An 18,262-nucleotide genomic window follows, 5' to 3' on the forward strand; every position below is an offset into this window, starting at 1 on the left:
TTGGCTCTGGTTACAACAGTGTTTGAGACAGATAAAGTTCCTATTCTCTATATGCAAGGGCTGAGGGGAATAAACATTAAACAAATCCTGAATAAACTAGAAAAATCAGGTAGTACTAAGGGTTGATGCTGTGAGTTAAAGTAGTGCTGGCACACGGAGTACCTTGGCAGCAACTTTAGATGGGGTGGTCAGGAAAGCCACTCTGAGGAGGTGACATTTCAGCTGCAATCCCTGCAACAGCAGGAACCACAGGGTTAGTTATGGTCAGTAACACTAGCTGCTGTAACAAACTCAGTCCCAAAGCTCACTGGCTTTGCATATGGCTTTTTATTTCTGACTACCTCCAAATCCAGTGCAGATATTCCTGGTCACTAGGCGGCCTGCCATGCAGTGATGGAGGCACCGAGGCTTCTGCTACCCCACAAGGTCCGAGTCCCCTGCTCAGTGCTCCATGTCCAGCCGGCAGGAGGGGGAGGGGACAGAGCACACAGGATCCTGCGGGAGGGTTTTATGGACCAGGCCTGGAAGATGCTCAGGTCATCTCTTCCCACAGTCCATTGATGAGGGCTCAGGGCTGTACCAGCTGCAAGGGGAAAAGAGGAGAAGGAAATGGGCTCTGGTGTACATGTGGCAGCCTCCCTGACCCATGAGATAACTAGCATGGGAACCTAATGTGAAACAAGCTTGATGTGTCTGAGAAAGAGAGTGCAGGCCAGCGCAGCTGCTGTGTGATGGGCAGCGGGAGGGTGGTGAGAAAAGAGGCCACAGAGAAAAGCAGGGCCTGGAACATGTAAGGCTTTGAAGTCAAAGTGAGTTTGCATCTGATTTCATGCAGAGTGGGAGAGTTTCAAGTAGAAATGTGAGATAATCTGAATTGGTGTTTTGCAAAGATCACTGTCTGTTCTGTGGATAAGGAACATGGAGCAAAATTGCAGGAAGAGAGAGAGTTCACAGAGAGGCTGATAGCACCTCCCCTGGCCCATGCCACCCTGGCCCACTGGCTGTTCTCTGAACACTCTGGTCACACTCCCCAGCTCAGGGCCTTCCCTCTCGTGTGCTCTCTGCTTGCTGTGCTCTTCCTCTCAATATTCACTTCCTTCTGTTCTGTGCTCAGTGTTATCTTATCAGTAGGCCTGGCCTGTCCACCTTGCATGAAATAACACCCCACCACCAGCTGGCACCCCTTATCGTCCCCTTGCTCCTACTTTATTTTTTACTATCGCACATACGAGAGTACCTCATAAAGTTCCTGGAAAAACAATTAAAAGATAATACGAACTTTCTGAAGTACCCTTGCATTGCCACCTGATATCCAACATTCAGACTTTTCTTGGCTATTTGTTCTCTGTCCCCCACCCCTACCCCAAATCCACAGTGTAAGCTCCATGGAGGTAGGTACTCTGTTGGCTTTCCAGGCACTGAAACGTTTGGTGGAGTGACTGATGGTAGTGGTGGGTCCTGGATGGGTTTAGGGCTGGAAGAAAAGTTGACGCACATGGTGATGAGTCAGATGTGGAGTGTGAGGGAAAGAGAGAATAATCCTTGGGTGTTCCTAGTTTTGCAATTTGAGTACCTGGGGCTGGTGAGAGACACAGATGGAAGCAGGGTAGGGATCAGGAGCCCAGGTTTGGCCATATTGAGTTGCCCAGGAGATGCCCATATGGAGAAGCTGCCCAGCCTGGAGTTCCTGGAGGCAGGGTTTGGGAGACATGGGCTCATTGGTGGTATGGAAAGCTGGAAAACTGGAGGGGTTCTCCAAGGGGTTGAATGGAGGTGAAGACGAGCAGAGGAGCCAGGACTGGGCTCTGGGCACACTCTGATATTTGTAGGTCAGGAAGAGAAAGGAGAGCAGCCAGCGAGGTGGGAGGAAACCCAGGAGCAGAGAGACGAAACTCTTTGGAGGAGGGAGTAGGAACTGGGCCAGCTGCTGCTGGGCGGCCAAGTAAGACGAGGAGAGAGTGGTTGGAGATGGTGCAGTCAGCAGTACGGGGCGTAGCGGGAGCTCTCCTTCCAAACCACTTTCCCCACAGGGATTGGGTGGGGCAGACGGTCCGCTCCCCAGCCCTTTTCTTACATTCCACAGCATCCGTGGACACTGGAGATGTTTGTTTTTGGTCTAGTTTTCCAAAGGGTGGGCTGAGAGCAAATGCTTATTTCCAACCTTGAAGGGTTTGTAAGAATGTGCAAATCTAGATGTGAGAAGGAGTTCAAAGAAGAACCCAAAGGCAGAGGGGTTAGACTTTGAAAATTCCCCACCCCGTGGGCGAAAGGAATGGTCACTGTGGGAAGGCAACGTTTCCCACACTCGAGGAGTTTAAAATTAGGTTATGCCACCAGCCCTGCCTCTGGACAAGACAGCAGGAATAGGCTGGAATAATGGGTTAGGGACTGAGTAGGAAAAAAATGTACATCAGGTAGCTTCAGTAAGTGATCCATGAAGTGGACAAGCATGTATTGAGCACCTACTGGATACAGTTAAGGGGCATGGGCTCTTGAGTTAAACAGACCTACCAGCTTTGATCCTTCCCCTGTCATTTTTTAAGTAGGTGACCTTGGGCATGCTAATGTGTCTGTACCTCGGCTTCCCCATTTTAAAAATGGAGATAATTACAGAACCTCTTCATGGAGTTAGTAGTGTGCAAAGTAAGTAAGATAATATATTTCAGATACCTAGCCCAGTTGTTCGTGTATTCAGTAAGCATTTGCTGAGCACCTGTTATGTTGGTCAAGGCACTCAGACACTAGAAATGAAGCAGAGAAAAACCCTGATCCTGGAGGAACCAGAAGCCGAGCAGAGGCTAATCCATTAAGTTCAATAAAATTATTGGTGACATAGCATAAATCTAGTCACGGAAGGGACCAAGGGAGAAAGCTCTGTCTTGGGCAGTAGGGTTAGGAACTAAAACTTAGTCATGGCTTCTGCAAAAGTACTTGTTTTCAGCATCATCTCCATGTTGTAGGATATCCGTCCCATGTGGCCTCACCATTTGTGAGAGCTAGTCAATATTGAACGAGCACAGGAGGACCTTGTACTCCCAACACAAACTTTATTTTAGTTTGGTTCCCTTTGTAAAGTCATTGTTTAGCCACGCTTTGCAAAGTAACCCAGGTGGTATATTGCACAAAGTGGATGCCGAGGAAATATTATCTCGCTTGCTGAGAGACCTTTCTAGAGAAAAGGTACAGGCCATGTGAAGGAGACTTGAGCTAAGTGCCTTGCCATGGAGAGCTGGACAGACCAGTCTGACACAGTGTGAACCACAACAGTCTGTTCTCTGCAATGAATTGGAGCCTTCAACATCTGTGTATGGTATGGCTTGGCTAAGACCAGAGTGTCACTGTGGAATTCTGTTCATACTTTACACTCCATTTAAACCAGGAAACCATAGTCCTATCGAGAAAGAACCGGTTTTTGCAAGCTCCCCTGCAAACCTTCCAAACCAAAAAAAGCAGATCTCTGCAGTTAAACCTTACAAACCACAGGCTATTCAAAACTCAGAGAGCTGGGACAGAAAGGATGGTCTGAATTCTAAAGACATTTCTCTCTCTCTAGCCCTTTTCGTACCAAATCTGTTGGCTTCAGTTCCTCATAGGTAGGAAATGGGAATAATTATAACATTTTCAGGAGTTCCTTGGATTTTTCAAGAAGATATTGAAGCTGAGAAGCTTCCTTGGTTACTGACAACTTTTAAAAATAGGAGGTAGTTTTACTCTGTATCTCTCCAATCAAAGCAGTTCAGGTGCTGGTCAGAAAGAGTTGGCTGTTCAAGTGTTAAATTTTTCTTGTCTTTCTACAATTATGTCTCTTTTACTTATTTTTATTTTCTTGGTGGCTGGCCAGTAAGGGTATGTAAACCCTTGACCTTGGTGTTAACAACACCACTCTTACCAACTCAGCTAACCGGCCTGCCCTCTTTTAAAATTTTATACATTTGTCAGTTACAATTTCCCCCCTCACCCAGTTTCAAAGGTCAGGCTTTGTTCAGCCCCACAGCTAGTGCTCTGGTCTTGGAGTGTGAGCTCACGTGACCGTTTCTGCAGAGACCACATGCTCACCACCTCTTCAGACATGATCCTCTTCAGCTTTGTAACTACGAACTTGGAGGTTTTTTCCTATTTATTTATTTATTTATTTATGGGTTTTTTGTTGTTGTTTTGGGGGGTTTCTTTTCTGTCTTCAGTCTGAGAAATGTCAAAGTTTTCTATTCTGGATCACCCAATACCCCAGATCCTGTGATCTTTGAAATTCACAGAACTTTTTTTTTCAAATAGAACTATCTTATTTAATATTGCAATTCATGGTGACTTTTACGATCTTCCACTTTGTGCTGAGCTGCCAAGTGTCTGAAGAACAACGCTAACTAATCAAGTAAGGAGTGCAGCCTAGGAGAACCACCTCTTAAGAAAGAGGGATGGGGCTGGCCAGTTAGCTCACTTGGTTAGATCATGGTGCTGATAATACCAAGGTCAGGGGTTCAGATCCTCGGACCAGCTAGCCACCAGGAAAAAAAAAAAAGAAAAAAGGAAAAGAAAGAGGTACTTATCAGGATCCCACAGTCACCTTGATCTGGAGTTGAGGTGAGAAAGGAAGACAAATAGCCAGGCTGGAGAAATTTCAGAGAAAATGTTGGATTCTACGTCACATCGTCCTCTCTGGACTCTGACTCTGAAGATGTTTCTCTTCTTGCCATGAGGGTATTAAGCAGTGTGGGGGATGGGGGAACTAAAGAAGGTTGATCTCTCAGGACACTTTTAAGGGAGTGAGTTTTTAGAATGTGATCAAAAACACTAACTCCTTTCACTCATATCTTTAGGTTTCTTCCCATTTTTGGCAAATAATCCCCCCTCAGCTGTTTAACCTTGGAGTTTCTAAATCTTTAAAATAGACAGTTGGCCTTGCTTCTCTGAATAGGTTTAGAACTGAAGGGCCATGTGTATCATTATAGGGTCCCAGCTGTGCACACACTGAGGGGGGTTGAAATGCCAAAGGTTACTACTCCCTTTTGCCAGCTCCTGCTTATCCCTAGATTATGGGAATTTTGCAGAAGGATGCACCAAAGCCATTCTGATTGTCGGAGCTCTGCAAAGAAAGAGTGTATAGAAATAATAAAATTGGTGAATTTCAAGTGCTTTTGCTATTGTCACCTCCAGGAACCACAAGACAGCTGGGGGTATACATGGTTACTGCTGAGCAAACCTGATGAATAACATGCACCAGTGGTCAGTAGGGGACTAAGACTAGATGAACCCAGAGTTGTTTTTGTCAGTAATATTCCTGTTTCTCTAGAATTTCAGAGTGCGTGGATAGTGAAGCTGAGACAGTCATGCAGCTCCGAAATGAGCTGAGAGACAAGGAGATGAAGCTGACGGACATCCGCCTAGAAGCCCTCAGCTCTGCCCACCAGCTGGACCAGCTCCGGGAGGCCATGAACAGGATGCAGGTGAGAACCCAGGAGCATGGGCTGAGCCAAAGGTTGTCTAGGAAGGAGCTCCAGGAGGCTGCTGCCAAGCCCCAAGGGTACATCAGGATGCAGATCCAGTGGCAGACTTCTGCTTTCCTAACCTCTTTCTCTTTTCAGTCCCTCCCACCTATTGCTCAAAGACGGTCTTTTGAAAGAGTAAGACTCCATTCCTCTCCCTTGCGTAAGACTTTCAGTGGCTCCTTCCATTGCCTCTTGCATGCAATGTGGATTCCTTCACCTGGTCTTCAAGGCCTTCTACAGGGTCCTTATTACTCTTAATCTACGCCACCCTCTCTAACTTCACTTTTCAGACTCTACTCACCAGCCAGATGGAGACACTGACAGCTCCCTTTCCATGCCCTGAGCCTTTCTGTTTTATATTGTTCTTCCACTGCACATCCTTCTGCACATCCAAATCAGACCCTTCCCTTAAGGCTCAGCTTGATGCCTCATCCTCTGTAGTCTTTCTCAGTCCTGCAGCTGGAAGAGTTAGTGCCCACATCTGAATATTCTTATAGATTTGTTCTGACAGCTCCTTCCACCTTCTGCCACAGTGTGAAGATGCTATTTTTTGCATTCCTTTCTCTGTACATTGCACAAGTGCTTTGCACATAGTAGGCTCTTCATAAATATTCACAGAGTGAAAGACTCCTGTGGGGTCTTCTAAATGGAACCACACTGGAGAGCAGTATTTCCCAAAGGAGGTTCTCTGAGACACTCATTCCGTGACAGGCTCTACGAAAGGAGAGCTCTGATCAAATACAGCTGGGTAATACTGCACACGCAGATTCACAATGCGTAGCAGCTCATTAAAGGCTCTGAGAAGTCCTGGAGTAAAGAAACCTGTCAAACCCAGAGTTTCACAAACCTCTTAGGTTATAAGACTCTTTTTCACTTAACACTCAAGCAGCAGACTGGGAAACGGGTATTTTCAAAGGCCAGTTCTCTGACAGGATGGACCCTCCCCTGCCAGACATGTCTTTTGTATACAGCAAAGGCAGCAAACACTGCTGAATCTCTCTGCTGGTGTTACTTGCCTTGGTTACTTACACCTGGTTCCTGTAGCAAGTTTTGAGATCCTTCCTCGAGAAAAGTCTTGTTCATGTTACATCCACCTAGTAAGTGAGCTTCACCCTTACGCTTTGCAGAGTGAAATAGAGAAGCTGAAAGCTGAGAATGACCGGCTAAAGTCAGAGTCTCAAGGCAGTAGCTGCAGCCGGGCCCCCTCCCAGGTGTCCATCTCCGCCTCCCCAAGGCAGTCCATGGGCCTCTCCCAGCACAGCCTGAACCTCACTGAATCAACCAGCCTGGGTGAGTGACTCACAAGACATGAGGGAAGGACTGGACCTGCAGCCGGCACTCTGGTCTCCAAGTGAGAACCCCAGGATAAGCAGATCAGCAGATCAAATGGAGAGGCAACAGGCGTGTGTGCACTTGGAGTGTGTGTGTGTCTGGGTGTGTGTCTGCTGCAACACAAGCCCAGCCGTTAGACTGCTCTCATGCTTTGCTCCAGTGCCCAAAGTCTCCAGGCCATGAGCTTGGATCCCCTCACCCACCATGCTGTGTTCTGTTTGATCCATTTTAAGAGGCTGACCTGCGAGCTGAATGCTGCATACAAACCCCATAGTAGCAGGTCCCAGCTGGGGCAATGGCTTAGTCCATGATCCTCCTTCCTTCAGGATGGATTCCAGGCTGGCTCAGTCATCAGTGAACACAATCTGGGTTTTCTTTGTAAGCATATTGAGGCTGATGCTTTTCTTTTTTATCCATGATGCTGCTGTTGCTGTTGTTTTGGTTGAGCGTCCCCTTGCACTTCCATTCGGCAAGGTGCATTGCCGCCTGCTGGTTCCTTGGCTGGTCTGCCATTGGTTTCTGTGGTTGCATTCTCCATTCAGCCCTCACCCCTTCCCCTACTCCCCACCCCCTTTCCCCGCACCCCGACACCTGGTTTGTCCTGCTGCTGTGCCAACAAGCAGCAGGGGTGTCAGGAAGCTGGCTTTGCTGTCCCCATGTGCCTAAGGCTGTTGATGTTTTCCATTCGCAGACATGTTGCTGGATGACACTGGTGAATGCTCGGCTCGGAAGGAAGGAGGCAGGCATGTTAAGATAGTTGTCAGCTTTCAGGAGGAGATGAAGTGGAAGGAGGTTAGTTGGATCCCTTTCCCTGCTCTGCCTGTCCCTCCCCAGGTAGAACTACCTAGCTTAGAAATTTAATCACAAAACCGTATCACCTCAGCTTAAGGTGATTTGGAAATACTACTAACGCTTTTCTTAACTAACCACAGTCCCCAGCAGCATGTTGACACAATTAAAATGAGTGAACGTCACTGCCCTTTCTCTCGTGTTTGGAAGTCTAGTAAAGAGCACTAAATGTGATCCCATGGTGTGCTTTCATGTAATTAACTCAACACTAACATCCATCAGAAATGGCTTTTCTGAATTTAATATGTTCCCAAAGCACTTCAAAGGCAGCTAAGCACATTGAGCATGTAAGGTGCAGAAATAAGCTGACCAAGAGCACCAGTCTTTGGTCATCAGAGGCTGCCAACAAGGTAGACACTGAGGGACGGAGGTGGTCAAGTCCAGGAAACACATGGGTAGCTGAAAGTGGAGTTGGTGGGGTGTCCTAACTCACTTCAGCTGGGGAGTCTGAGTTTTCTGAGTACAGTTTCTGTTGTCTTCCAGGGTCTATACCACTGCCGGTGACTATTTTGGGGTGGAGTGGGAGTTGACAGTGAAAGCTGAATTTTAGTCAGTGATTAAATCCCAATGATGCTCTGAATTACCATCTCAAATAAGTGGCAAAAGGCCTCATGAGTCACCATTTTAAGTTCCCTTGAGTTTTTTTTTTTTTTTTTTTTTTTTTTAGCATTTCTAGCCAATATGTTATTGTAGTTTCAGACAGCTAGGGAACCCACAGTGCCCACCAAAACAGAGCATCAGCAGCCAGACTTTTCTTTGCCAGGAGATTCCACATTATGGCTGACTTCACCAGCCTTATGAAGGGGGGAAGCCCAGAATTTTAGAGCTGCCAAAATCTAGCAACATCTAGCATAGAAAGGTACAATAAATAGCTTCATTTCACAACTTTGCTAGTAGAGTGATGGACTGTCAGGGGAAATTCATTCTTAACAGCATTCTTATAATAAATGCAAGTGATACCTGTGAATGGATTTTATTCTAGTGATCATCAATATCAACAGATAGAACTCACATTTTATAAAAGTTTACGAGTCACTTTCAGAAATTACGATTTTCTCAAGGTTGGTCGACCAAGTGTTGTTATCTCCATTTTACAATTGAGAATCCCAACACCCAAGCATCACTTAACTTACTCAAGGCCACAAAGCAAGTGATGGAGTCAGATCATCTCACCACAAGACTGGTGCTCTTTTCTTTGCTGATTTTGCTTAACAGATGCAGCCCTCACCCTATCTACCCCCTGCCCCCACCACACTCCTAACTCTGTATCCTTATGAGCATGTCACATATTTAAAAACCTAACAGAATAGAATGTTCTATTAGCTGTTCTTTAATCAATGTGATTGATTAGGTGTCTCCTACTATGTAGAGAGCCCTGTGGGCAGAGATACAAAAGAAGTCGAAAAAGATTATTTTTTTGGTGATCTTTCTGGACTTCTACTAGTTTTCTGAGTTGAGCATGTTTTAAATTACAATTAGAAGAAAAGCAATAAGTATTATTAAAAAGCAAAAAAGAAGAACATTAAAAATGGAAACACATTCTGTCCTTCGGAAGTTTAAGATCTAGCAAGGAAGCAAACCTGATATACAAATATGACAGAAATACCTAAAACTAAATATAAACAAGTATAAAATATATTATTATATAAGTTATATACAGAACCTTTGAAGCAATGTGAGCTCTGAGCCTGGTGGGGTTAATTGCTGAAGGCTTCCTGGAAGAGGTGAGTTTGTAAGCAAGGTTTGAAAAGGGAGACATGGCAGACAGAAGCGGGAGAGTATTCCAGGCAAGAGATGTGTGATCCACGTATTGTATGAGGTACAACTTAGCAGAAGTTTCCAGATTCCAGAGAGAGATCTCTTCCTGACCCAGGGATTGCTGTTTTAGCAGTAGAGCAGGAAAAGGTTTTAAGGCTATTGTATTCCATGAAGTTATACCTGGTATTGAAATGAATAGGACTTTTATTTCCCTCTCAAACCATTGGTGGAGTTCTAAGTCCTCTGCTGAACTGTGTCAGAAAAGATCCACCTGTTTTTCACCTGCATACGTTTCCTTGCCCTTAGGATTCCAGACCGCACCTCTTTCTTATTGGCTGCATTGGAGTTAGTGGCAAGACGAAGTGGGATGTGCTCGATGGGGTAGTTAGACGGCTGTTCAAAGTAAGTGTTTCAAGGCGACAACTATGGCAATATACCTGACATGGGAGTCTGGGCTTGGGGAGAGAAGGGAGGTTTGTGTCCTGAACTTGATGATTTCTTGGGACTGTCCATTCTCTTTGTCCTTACATTGCTGGGATTTGTCCCTTGGCCCTCAAGGAACAGAAGGATGATGGTAAGATCAGACTGGTGATTGCCCAAACTCTCCATCTGCCCTTGGCAACAGTTGGCCAACTAGTGAGAGCCATTTGAGCAATTATTTGGTCCTCTCATGGTGAACTGCTAATGTCCAAGTTCTCTTTTCACCTTAGAGTTTTGTCTTATCGAATGTGCTTTGGAGTATATGATCTGTGGCTGAGGATAAGACATCAGATTTCTATCCCTTATTTTGGGAGTATTGGATCCCACTTGCCTAGCATCCTGTGCCATCATAACTGACATTAACATCTGATCAGTGGCCAGTGTCAAGGATGTTGGCACAATTATTTTTCTATTCTTCCTAACCACATCATTAGGTGGGGTATTTGCCACAGGAGAAATAACTAATGAGTACCAAAGTGAACTTTGGAACACAAGATGATTTGAAAACTATTGGCCCATTTTTTCTATTGTCCTTAAGTAAGTCAATGACCATAAATATTTATTAATCATATCTCTTAGGTAGCAATGATAGCCCACATTTTTTGTGTGTGCCAGAGACCATCTAAGCCACTTATTTTACCATTTAAAGGCGAGAAAAGTGAGGCTCGGGTTGGGGCACTTGCCTGCTGTCATGGCTGTAGAAGTAGACCATGTTGCTCTAGTTGAGTTGGTCTGACTTAACTAATACATATAGTCTCTTTCTAGCATCTAGATCTAGGTGGCTTCATACAGAGAAAATTTTGTGTTTTGACCATAGATCGTTCCCCATCTTGGCAGGCCAGTCTGTAGAAATGTGACATGGCAAGAAATATGAGTGGCTTAGGACAGACTAGTTCTACTACCTATGCCAAAACCTTTTCTCTACTGATGGACAGTTGGGGACATCCTTGGATTAGAAAGGCAACAGTTTGGGCTAAAAAGAGATACTGGGGCATCAGAGTAAGTGAAGAAATAAGACCACTCAAAGCGTGTTATTGGAACTCTACCTAAGTCATCGTGTGGCCATCTCATAGCCCACGTTCACTGACCTAAAACCTTTTGGTCACTCACCTAAGAAGGAACACTGTTCAAATTAAATACAGAGCTGATTTTTTTCTACTAGTTCTAGGTTTTGCTCTCTTTGTCATCGGTCTGGTCTTTGAGCCAAAAGAAGGGGCTAGTGGAGAGATTTCTTGTCAAAATCACTTTTTCATGAATTTTCCAGTACCATTCATAGGCCCTGATGTCTTCAAGACTTCAGCTGAACTAGCTTTTTCGTGCTTGGTTCATCCAGACTAAACGTTCACAATCTTGTTAGGGGTTTGTTTGTTTTTTTTCCCCCAGCCGAACCAAATAAATCCTGTATTTTAAGAGGCCTATGATACTAGGGCATTATCTGCATAGAAAGTCAGCTCTTCTCCCCTTCATTCCACATCTCGATTTCAATTCAGACACCATCTGAGAAAGGAGAGATGATGGTCATAAATCACCCAAAGCAAACATGAGTCACAGGCAGATTTTAGCCCCATCTTTGATGTGTTTACTGTATTTTTTTCCAGGAATACATCATTCACGTTGACCCAGTAAGTCAGCTAGGCCTGAATTCAGACAGTGTTCTCGGCTATAGCATTGGGGAAATCAAGCGTAGCAACACTTCCGAAACTCCTGAGCTGCTGCCCTGCGGCTATCTGGTTGGAGAAAACACCACCATCTCTGTGACTGTCAAAGGTAATGTGGCTGGTTGCAGAGGTCGGAGCTTTCAGGAATTGCAGTTTTTGTTCTGTAACTTGGCATAGGAACTTGTGGCCACAGTTTTGTTTGTGCCTATGTATGTGGGTTGTTTTTTTAAATTTTTTGCCTTCCACCACATTTACTCTTACCTAAGCAAGCTGAACCATCTTTGGCTTTTTCAACCACTGTCAGAAACAATAATTTTAGTTTATTGCTGAAATTATGTAACAAAAGGCCCCATTAACCTTATTACTCTGAGATGATGGAATCTTAATAGCCCTGTTGCAATGGGGCTCTACCGATACGAGTGAATTACTCTTGCCAGCAAGCCTTGGACGTGGTCCTATTATACAGATGGGGAAACCACGACTTGCTGGAGGCTACAGAGGAGTCACTGAGCATCCGGATGAAACTGCTGAAGCTCTTGCCCACGCAGGATGCTGCCGGAACTTCCGATTGCCTCATCACCTAGAGATGATAAGCCCCAGGCCAAAGTGTGCTTCATGCAACTCTAGGCCCACAAAGGTCTCTGTGGGAAAAAAAAAAAAAAAAAAAAAGTTTTACAGCCAAATCAATCTGGAAAACTTCATCATTATCCCTAGTTGGATTTGGGGGCCAGGGGACAGGAATGAGCTGGTATATTAAAGGCTCTCTTCTTTAATGTCCTAACTCCTGCCATTGAAAAGGCTGTTTAATCCAATCTGTTCCAAATTTGTTTGACTGCAAAACCCCATTATTTCCTATATTTTATGATCCACTCAAGTAATAGACTTTTATAAACACTGCACTAGGTTCATACTTCGTGTTGTCCCATTTCTTCCTTTCCTGACTGCAGTTTTAACAATGCAGTTTTGGAGTTGTTTGATGCACGTGTTATTTCCTGGTTGGCAGATTTTTTTTTTTTTTTTTAATTTTTTTTTTTTTTTTTGTCGTTTTTTCGTGACCGGCACTCAGCCAGTGAGTGCACTGGTCAGTCCTATATAGGATCCGAACCCGCGGCGGGAGCGTTGCCGCGCTCCCAGCGCAGCACTCTACCAAGTGCGCCACGGGCTCGGCCCCTGGTTGGCAGATTTTCCGGAAGCACTCCACCACTTGCCATTAGCAGGAATTAAGATCTCACTCTGCTGAGGACAAGTGGTATCTACTGCTCGAGCCTCATGCAGCCTTCCCTGCTGGCAAGTAGAATTGCATGATTGTGCCTTTAGGCTACAAGTGACAGGAACCAACTCAAAAGTAGCCAAAGCAAGAAAGGAAATTTATAGGCACACATTCCTGGGAAGTCCAGAAGTACATCTCTAGCACAGCTAGATCCAGATGCTCAGCGTCACCAGGGCCATCCCTGCCTCAGCTTTGCTCATCACTGCTTGGTTCTTTTTTGAGGCCTCTGCAGTGCATGGTTGATGAAATGGCCTGTGGTAGCCCCAATTCGTCCTTCTAGCTTAGGAACCTGAAGGAAAGAGGTCTTTTAGGAAAAGTGTGACAGAAAGTTCCTAGGGGTGACTCTGTCCCACAGCAAATCAAATGCCCATCACTGAGTTGGTCATCATGGCTAGGGTGAGACTTTGACCAAGCCCAGTCACAAGCCTACCCCTTTGGGTAGATGAAGGGGCTGAATCGGCTCCACACGCACCACCTGGAATGTGTTTGCCATGAGAAAGAAGAGCTCTACTATGAGGGGAAGCAGGAAAGGGTATTAGGTCCAGGGCAAGAACTCTTTAAAGAGAGCCCTTTACGTCCTGGGCTAAACTTGCATTTCATCGATGCTGCCAAGCGTGCATTGCCTACTTGCTCATTTTACAGGTGGGCATTACAAGCACTGAGGGATAAAAGAAGTGATGTGTTGCTCAGACCAGACCAAACCTCTGTAGAAACAGTGACAAGATTATCTGCTTCTGGTGGAACATACCACCCTCAGTGGACCCTGATCTATATTGAGTTTAGATTAGAGACTCTCAGCTCCATGTTTTGCATCAAGGGTTGAGCTGGTGTAGGCTATGTTGAACTCAGTAGCAGGAAAATCTTAGGCCCGTCCCCAGCAGATAAAACGTTTGCAGACCTTCATCGTGGTCATTCTGGGTCAGTCAGTGCACTTTGGGGTTACTCTTGGTTGGGGGAGGATTAGAAACAAGCATATAAATGTATTAGGGGAGGATTTGCTTACAGTGCAGAGTTATGAGGAAGGAAGATTCTATTATAAAACAGAATAAATGCCCCTTAGTTTACTTTTCACTTATATATACTGGTTTTCTTGATGGGAATTTTTAAACAGAATTACCTAAGTTTCTGGACAGCCAACTTTAGATGGATTTTCTCTTGGGGATGGTGTAAAGAAAATAACTCTTTTAAAGCCAACAACCCTGATGAATGAAGCGGTCCCCGGTAAGAAAGGGGAAAGATAAGTTTCTGCTTGGTGTTGGCGAGGATCAGATGTCTCAGTCTGTAGCATTTCAGCCTAGGTCTGCCAGTATCCATGTTCCAAAATCAAATGATCCCACTTTGCGTTTTTCCTCATTTTAGAGATGAAAGTGTGTTGCCTTCTTGATACATGGGTAGCAATGGCACCTGGCGCATGGAGAGAACAGTGAAGAGACAACCCCAGGGTTAGGGCAGACATGGGAGGACAAGACTCAGGTTTGGTTTGGGCAGACACCATAGGTCTAGTAAAGCCAGACAAGCAAGCGGAGCCCAGAGCCTTACATCTGCCGAGGACAGATGAGAACTGAGTATTCAAATTTTAAAGGTGAGTCTGAATCTGGGAACGTTAGTCGAGACAGGAGCTAGGAGCTCATGGTGCTGGTAAACAGGGAGGTGACTTCCTGGAGCAGCAGGAGTTTACTCCCAGCCTTGGTGTACCTGAGTGGGGAGGGGTCTCTGGGGCTGCCAACGAAAGGGATAACCTCGGGTCTTGGCAGTCCCGGTTAGGCAAGCGCAGAGAGCTACCCCTTCTACAGAGCTTCAACTCTTCCTTTCTCTCTCAAATGCAGGGCTCGCGGAAAATAGCCTGGACTCACTGGTGTTCGAGTCCTTGATCCCCAAGCCCATCCTGCAGCGCTACGTCTCCCTGCTGATAGAGCATCGGCGGATCATTCTCTCTGGCCCCAGCGGCACCGGGAAAACCTACCTGGCCAACCGGCTGTCAGAGTACATGGTGCTTCGAGAGGGACGGGAACTGACGGATGGAGTTATTGCCACTTTCAACGTGGACCATAAGTCCAGCAAGGTTAGGAGGCCATCCTGAGCCTGCAGCATTTTTCGGTTCTTGAAAGCCAGGTGAAGGGGGTGCAGAGTGGGGCTAGCAGAATGGGAGGCTTTGACTTGACTCCCTCCAGCAAGACGTTCCCTCTGTGGTTAAGTCGATCTAGTTCATTTACAATGCTCAGTGCTAGTAGTTCTTAAAAATCATCCCAGATATGCCCATTTCAATTTACCAAGAATTTATCATGTTCCCACTAGTTGTTATTCTTTTTCCAAAATAAAACCTTTTGTGGAACAGCAGTAACAAAAAGGACAACGACGATAGCTCACATTTACAGACTACCTGACCCATGACCAGCACACTGGCCTTCTCTCAGCAGTACCTTCAGCAGGGAATGGTTGTCACTATCCCCACTTTGCAGAGGAGGAAACAGAGGCTTGGGGAAGATTGGCCACATGCCTAAGACCACTCAGATGGTACTAAGTGGTAGAACTGGAGCTCAAGCTGAAGTCTGGGTCTCTAGAGCCCTGTAGTCAGTAGTTAGGTTCCATTCTGCTTCCCAGTGAGAGCAGGAAACCTGTTTAGATGGAGTCCGACTTGGTCCCAGCTGGGGGTTGTGAAGTATTTTCTCAGAACTGTTCATTCATGCTTGAAGTGAGGGTTGATGGATAATACACACAGCTGGCCCTGTGGAAAGGGGCTGGAGAATCAAAGGTGAATTGGCAATGGCTTCTCCACCTTAAGATCACCTGGTGTGCTTGAAGATGCAGATTCCTAGACCTCACTCGTAGATAATCTGTTTCAACAGGTTGTGTGGGGCCGGGAATCTGCACCATCTACCTGTTCCTCAAGTGGTTTTGATATAGGAACAGGACAGGAGAAAAGTGCTCAGAGCCCCTGTACTGAGAGCCTTTGTGTAAGGGAAGGCCTACCCCCAGGCACGCAGCCTTCACAGGGCACCTTCATACAAGGCACAGCTCATCAACATTGCAGGCCTGTTTAAGGGAGCGAGGGTTTCAAGTCTCAAGGAGCCAGGAGCCCTATCCTTGTCAGGTGCCTGGGGTCAATAACCCATGGGGAAGAGGGACTAAAAGAACTAGTAACTTTAAAAGTCAGGCTTTATTTATTGCTAGGAACCCGCATTTTGACTTAAAAGGGAGGCCCAGGGTGGGTGTGTTCTTGCAGGACATGGAGGAAATGCCACCCTCAGAGCAACCAGACTGGCGTCCAAGCCAGGCTGGTGTGGTGAAGACACATTGGACGTGCACCCGAGTCTGAGCCTATCCCCACTGCTCACCCCTATATGGTCTCAGGCCACTCACCTGACTTTGTGCCTCAACTTCTCCATCTGTAAAATGGGGATACTCATAGTACCTCCCCACATCATAGGGTTACTGTGGGGCTACAGAAGCTCATGTGTGTAAAGCCTAAGCCTAGCCTGGCTCTAGACGATGCTAGCTGTCATGATGATGATGATGATATCAGACAGTCATTCTGGCTTCGCTGGCAGGTCCTTAACTTACTGTTTCAGCCTTTCCCTATTGCATTATTCTTCCTCTTCCTTTTCTGACATGTGCATCCCTTGCCCCAGGCACACAGGGCTGAGTTCTAGGCCCAGCTGAGCCAATGCTCCACCCATTCATTCCTCAAGGTTAAATTCAAAGCCTGCCCTGTCAGTGGAACCTTCTTAGGTCCCTTGTGCATGTGGACTCATCTCCCCCAGTGCTGTGGATTGTCTCCACATCACTAATCAGCATTACTTGTGTGTGCGTGTGTGCACGCCTGTGTGTGTCTGGGTCCTCTGCTGCAATAATTTATCGAGGATTTCTGTGTACACTGCTCTCAGGCAGGTGCAATGGAGGTACAGAAATGTATAAGGCACCTGCCCTCTAGAGCCTACTGGAAGGTTGGCATAATAGGAAATATCAAGAAAAGTGACAACATTTCTAGAGAAGTGGTAGAGCAGGGATAAAAATCATGCCTGTGCAACTCCATGGTGCTGTGCTCTTGCCCTGGGCTCACCATTTTCAGTTATCTAGTGAACACCAGAAGGCAGGCCCAGGCCTTACTCGCATCCTTGAGCACCAGACCAACGCCCTGCAACAGGCAGGTACTCAGAAGAAGTTCACAGCACAGTACCATGCAGGGTCTTTCCACCTACGCTGGCCTGGTAAAGTGAAGGCCCTGAGTTAATGCATCTTCATCAGGGTGCATTCACCAACTCGTTCTCCCCCGCCGTCCTGGCCTGCCCACAATAGGAACTGCGCCAGTACCTGTCCAACCTGGCCGATCAGTGCAACAGTGAGAACAACGCTGTGGACATGCCCCTGGTCATCATCCTGGACAATCTACATCATGTCAGCTCTCTGGGCGAGATCTTCAACGGGCTGCTCAACTGCAAGTACCACAAATGGTAAAGGCAGGCTCCAGGCCTCCTAGCCCAGTGAGGGTGTGCCGCCATCTGATGGCAGCCATGCACACATGCGGCCTGGGGCAGCGTGGTTCTGAAGCAGCACACAAGTCGGGTGGGGAAGACGGGAGCTGGCCTTACATCTGCCTGGACATGCAGGCACCACAGGCCTCTAGCTTGGCTTTTACTCATGAGCTTTCTTTTCCTTTGTTTCCCCCACAGCCCTTACATCATTGGCACAATGAACCAGGCTACCTCTTCTACTCCCAACCTGCAGCTTCATCATAACTTCAGGTAAGGTACCACTTCTCTTGTTGAGTTTCATGATGAAATCACAAAGAAGGAATGCAAGAAAGGGTGAGTAGAAAAGCCTGTTTTGAATATCTGTTATATGCTGGGCATTGTGTTAAGCATTTTTCTCAGCTTATTTAATTCTCACTTCCACTTCAAGTAGTTAAATTTATCATTCTCCACTTACAAGTGGGGAAACTGAGGCTTTGAGAATTAAATGATTTGTGTAAGCTCATACAGCCAGTCAGTGGCAGAGCTGAAACTTGAACCCAGGTCTCTCTGATACTTAGTCCTGGTATAGCAGGTCAGGGTGGCAGCTCTGGAACAGTTGTAGGCCACCCCTGTACATCACCAATGATGTGTCTGTCTGTCTGTCCCAAGTGAGCAGGAGCCCTGACAGCTCTTATTTATGAATGCCCCGACATAGCTGGGTCATGGGCCTTGAGTTCTAGCTGCTGTGAATCCCTGCGTGCCCCTCCCTGCTGTGCCAGCACATACTGGGTGTCTCTCATGGCCAGGGTGTAGGGGGGACAGTTCAGCTCTGTCATGCTAGGTTGTGTTGCTGCTCACCTCGGCATAGCTGCACACCCTCTGCCCTGACTCTCAGCTGACCCTGGATCTCCTGGGCTGGGGCTCCCTGGCTCGTGTCACTGGCCGCTCTGCAGGCATCTCTGAGGGAGATCTATTACAAGT

The 18,262-nt window shown here is 46.4% G+C and overlaps 1 protein-coding gene across 3 annotated transcripts in view; it reads left to right on the forward strand.

Annotated features, from left to right (window-relative positions):
- NAV2 (neuron navigator 2) overlaps nt 1-18,262 on the forward strand; it is a 288,936-nt gene that overhangs the window by 248,519 nt on the left and 22,155 nt on the right. For all 3 annotated transcript variants that reach the window (XM_063095507.1, XM_063095508.1, XM_063095509.1), the window contains exons 28-35: nt 5,288-5,441; nt 6,611-6,773; nt 7,507-7,607; nt 9,729-9,824; nt 11,501-11,669; nt 14,657-14,892; nt 17,127-17,281; nt 17,501-17,572. In XM_063095507.1, the coding sequence (XP_062951577.1) occupies nt 5,288-5,441; nt 6,611-6,773; nt 7,507-7,607; nt 9,729-9,824; nt 11,501-11,669; nt 14,657-14,892; nt 17,127-17,281; nt 17,501-17,572 (1,146 nt within the window). The remainder of the gene's footprint in view (nt 1-5,287; nt 5,442-6,610; nt 6,774-7,506; nt 7,608-9,728; nt 9,825-11,500; nt 11,670-14,656; nt 14,893-17,126; nt 17,282-17,500; nt 17,573-18,262) is intronic.

The sequence above is a fragment of the Cynocephalus volans genome, chromosome 4 (genome assembly GCF_027409185.1).
Source record: "Cynocephalus volans isolate mCynVol1 chromosome 4, mCynVol1.pri, whole genome shotgun sequence".
Taxonomy (NCBI): Eukaryota; Metazoa; Chordata; class Mammalia; order Dermoptera; family Cynocephalidae; genus Cynocephalus; species Cynocephalus volans.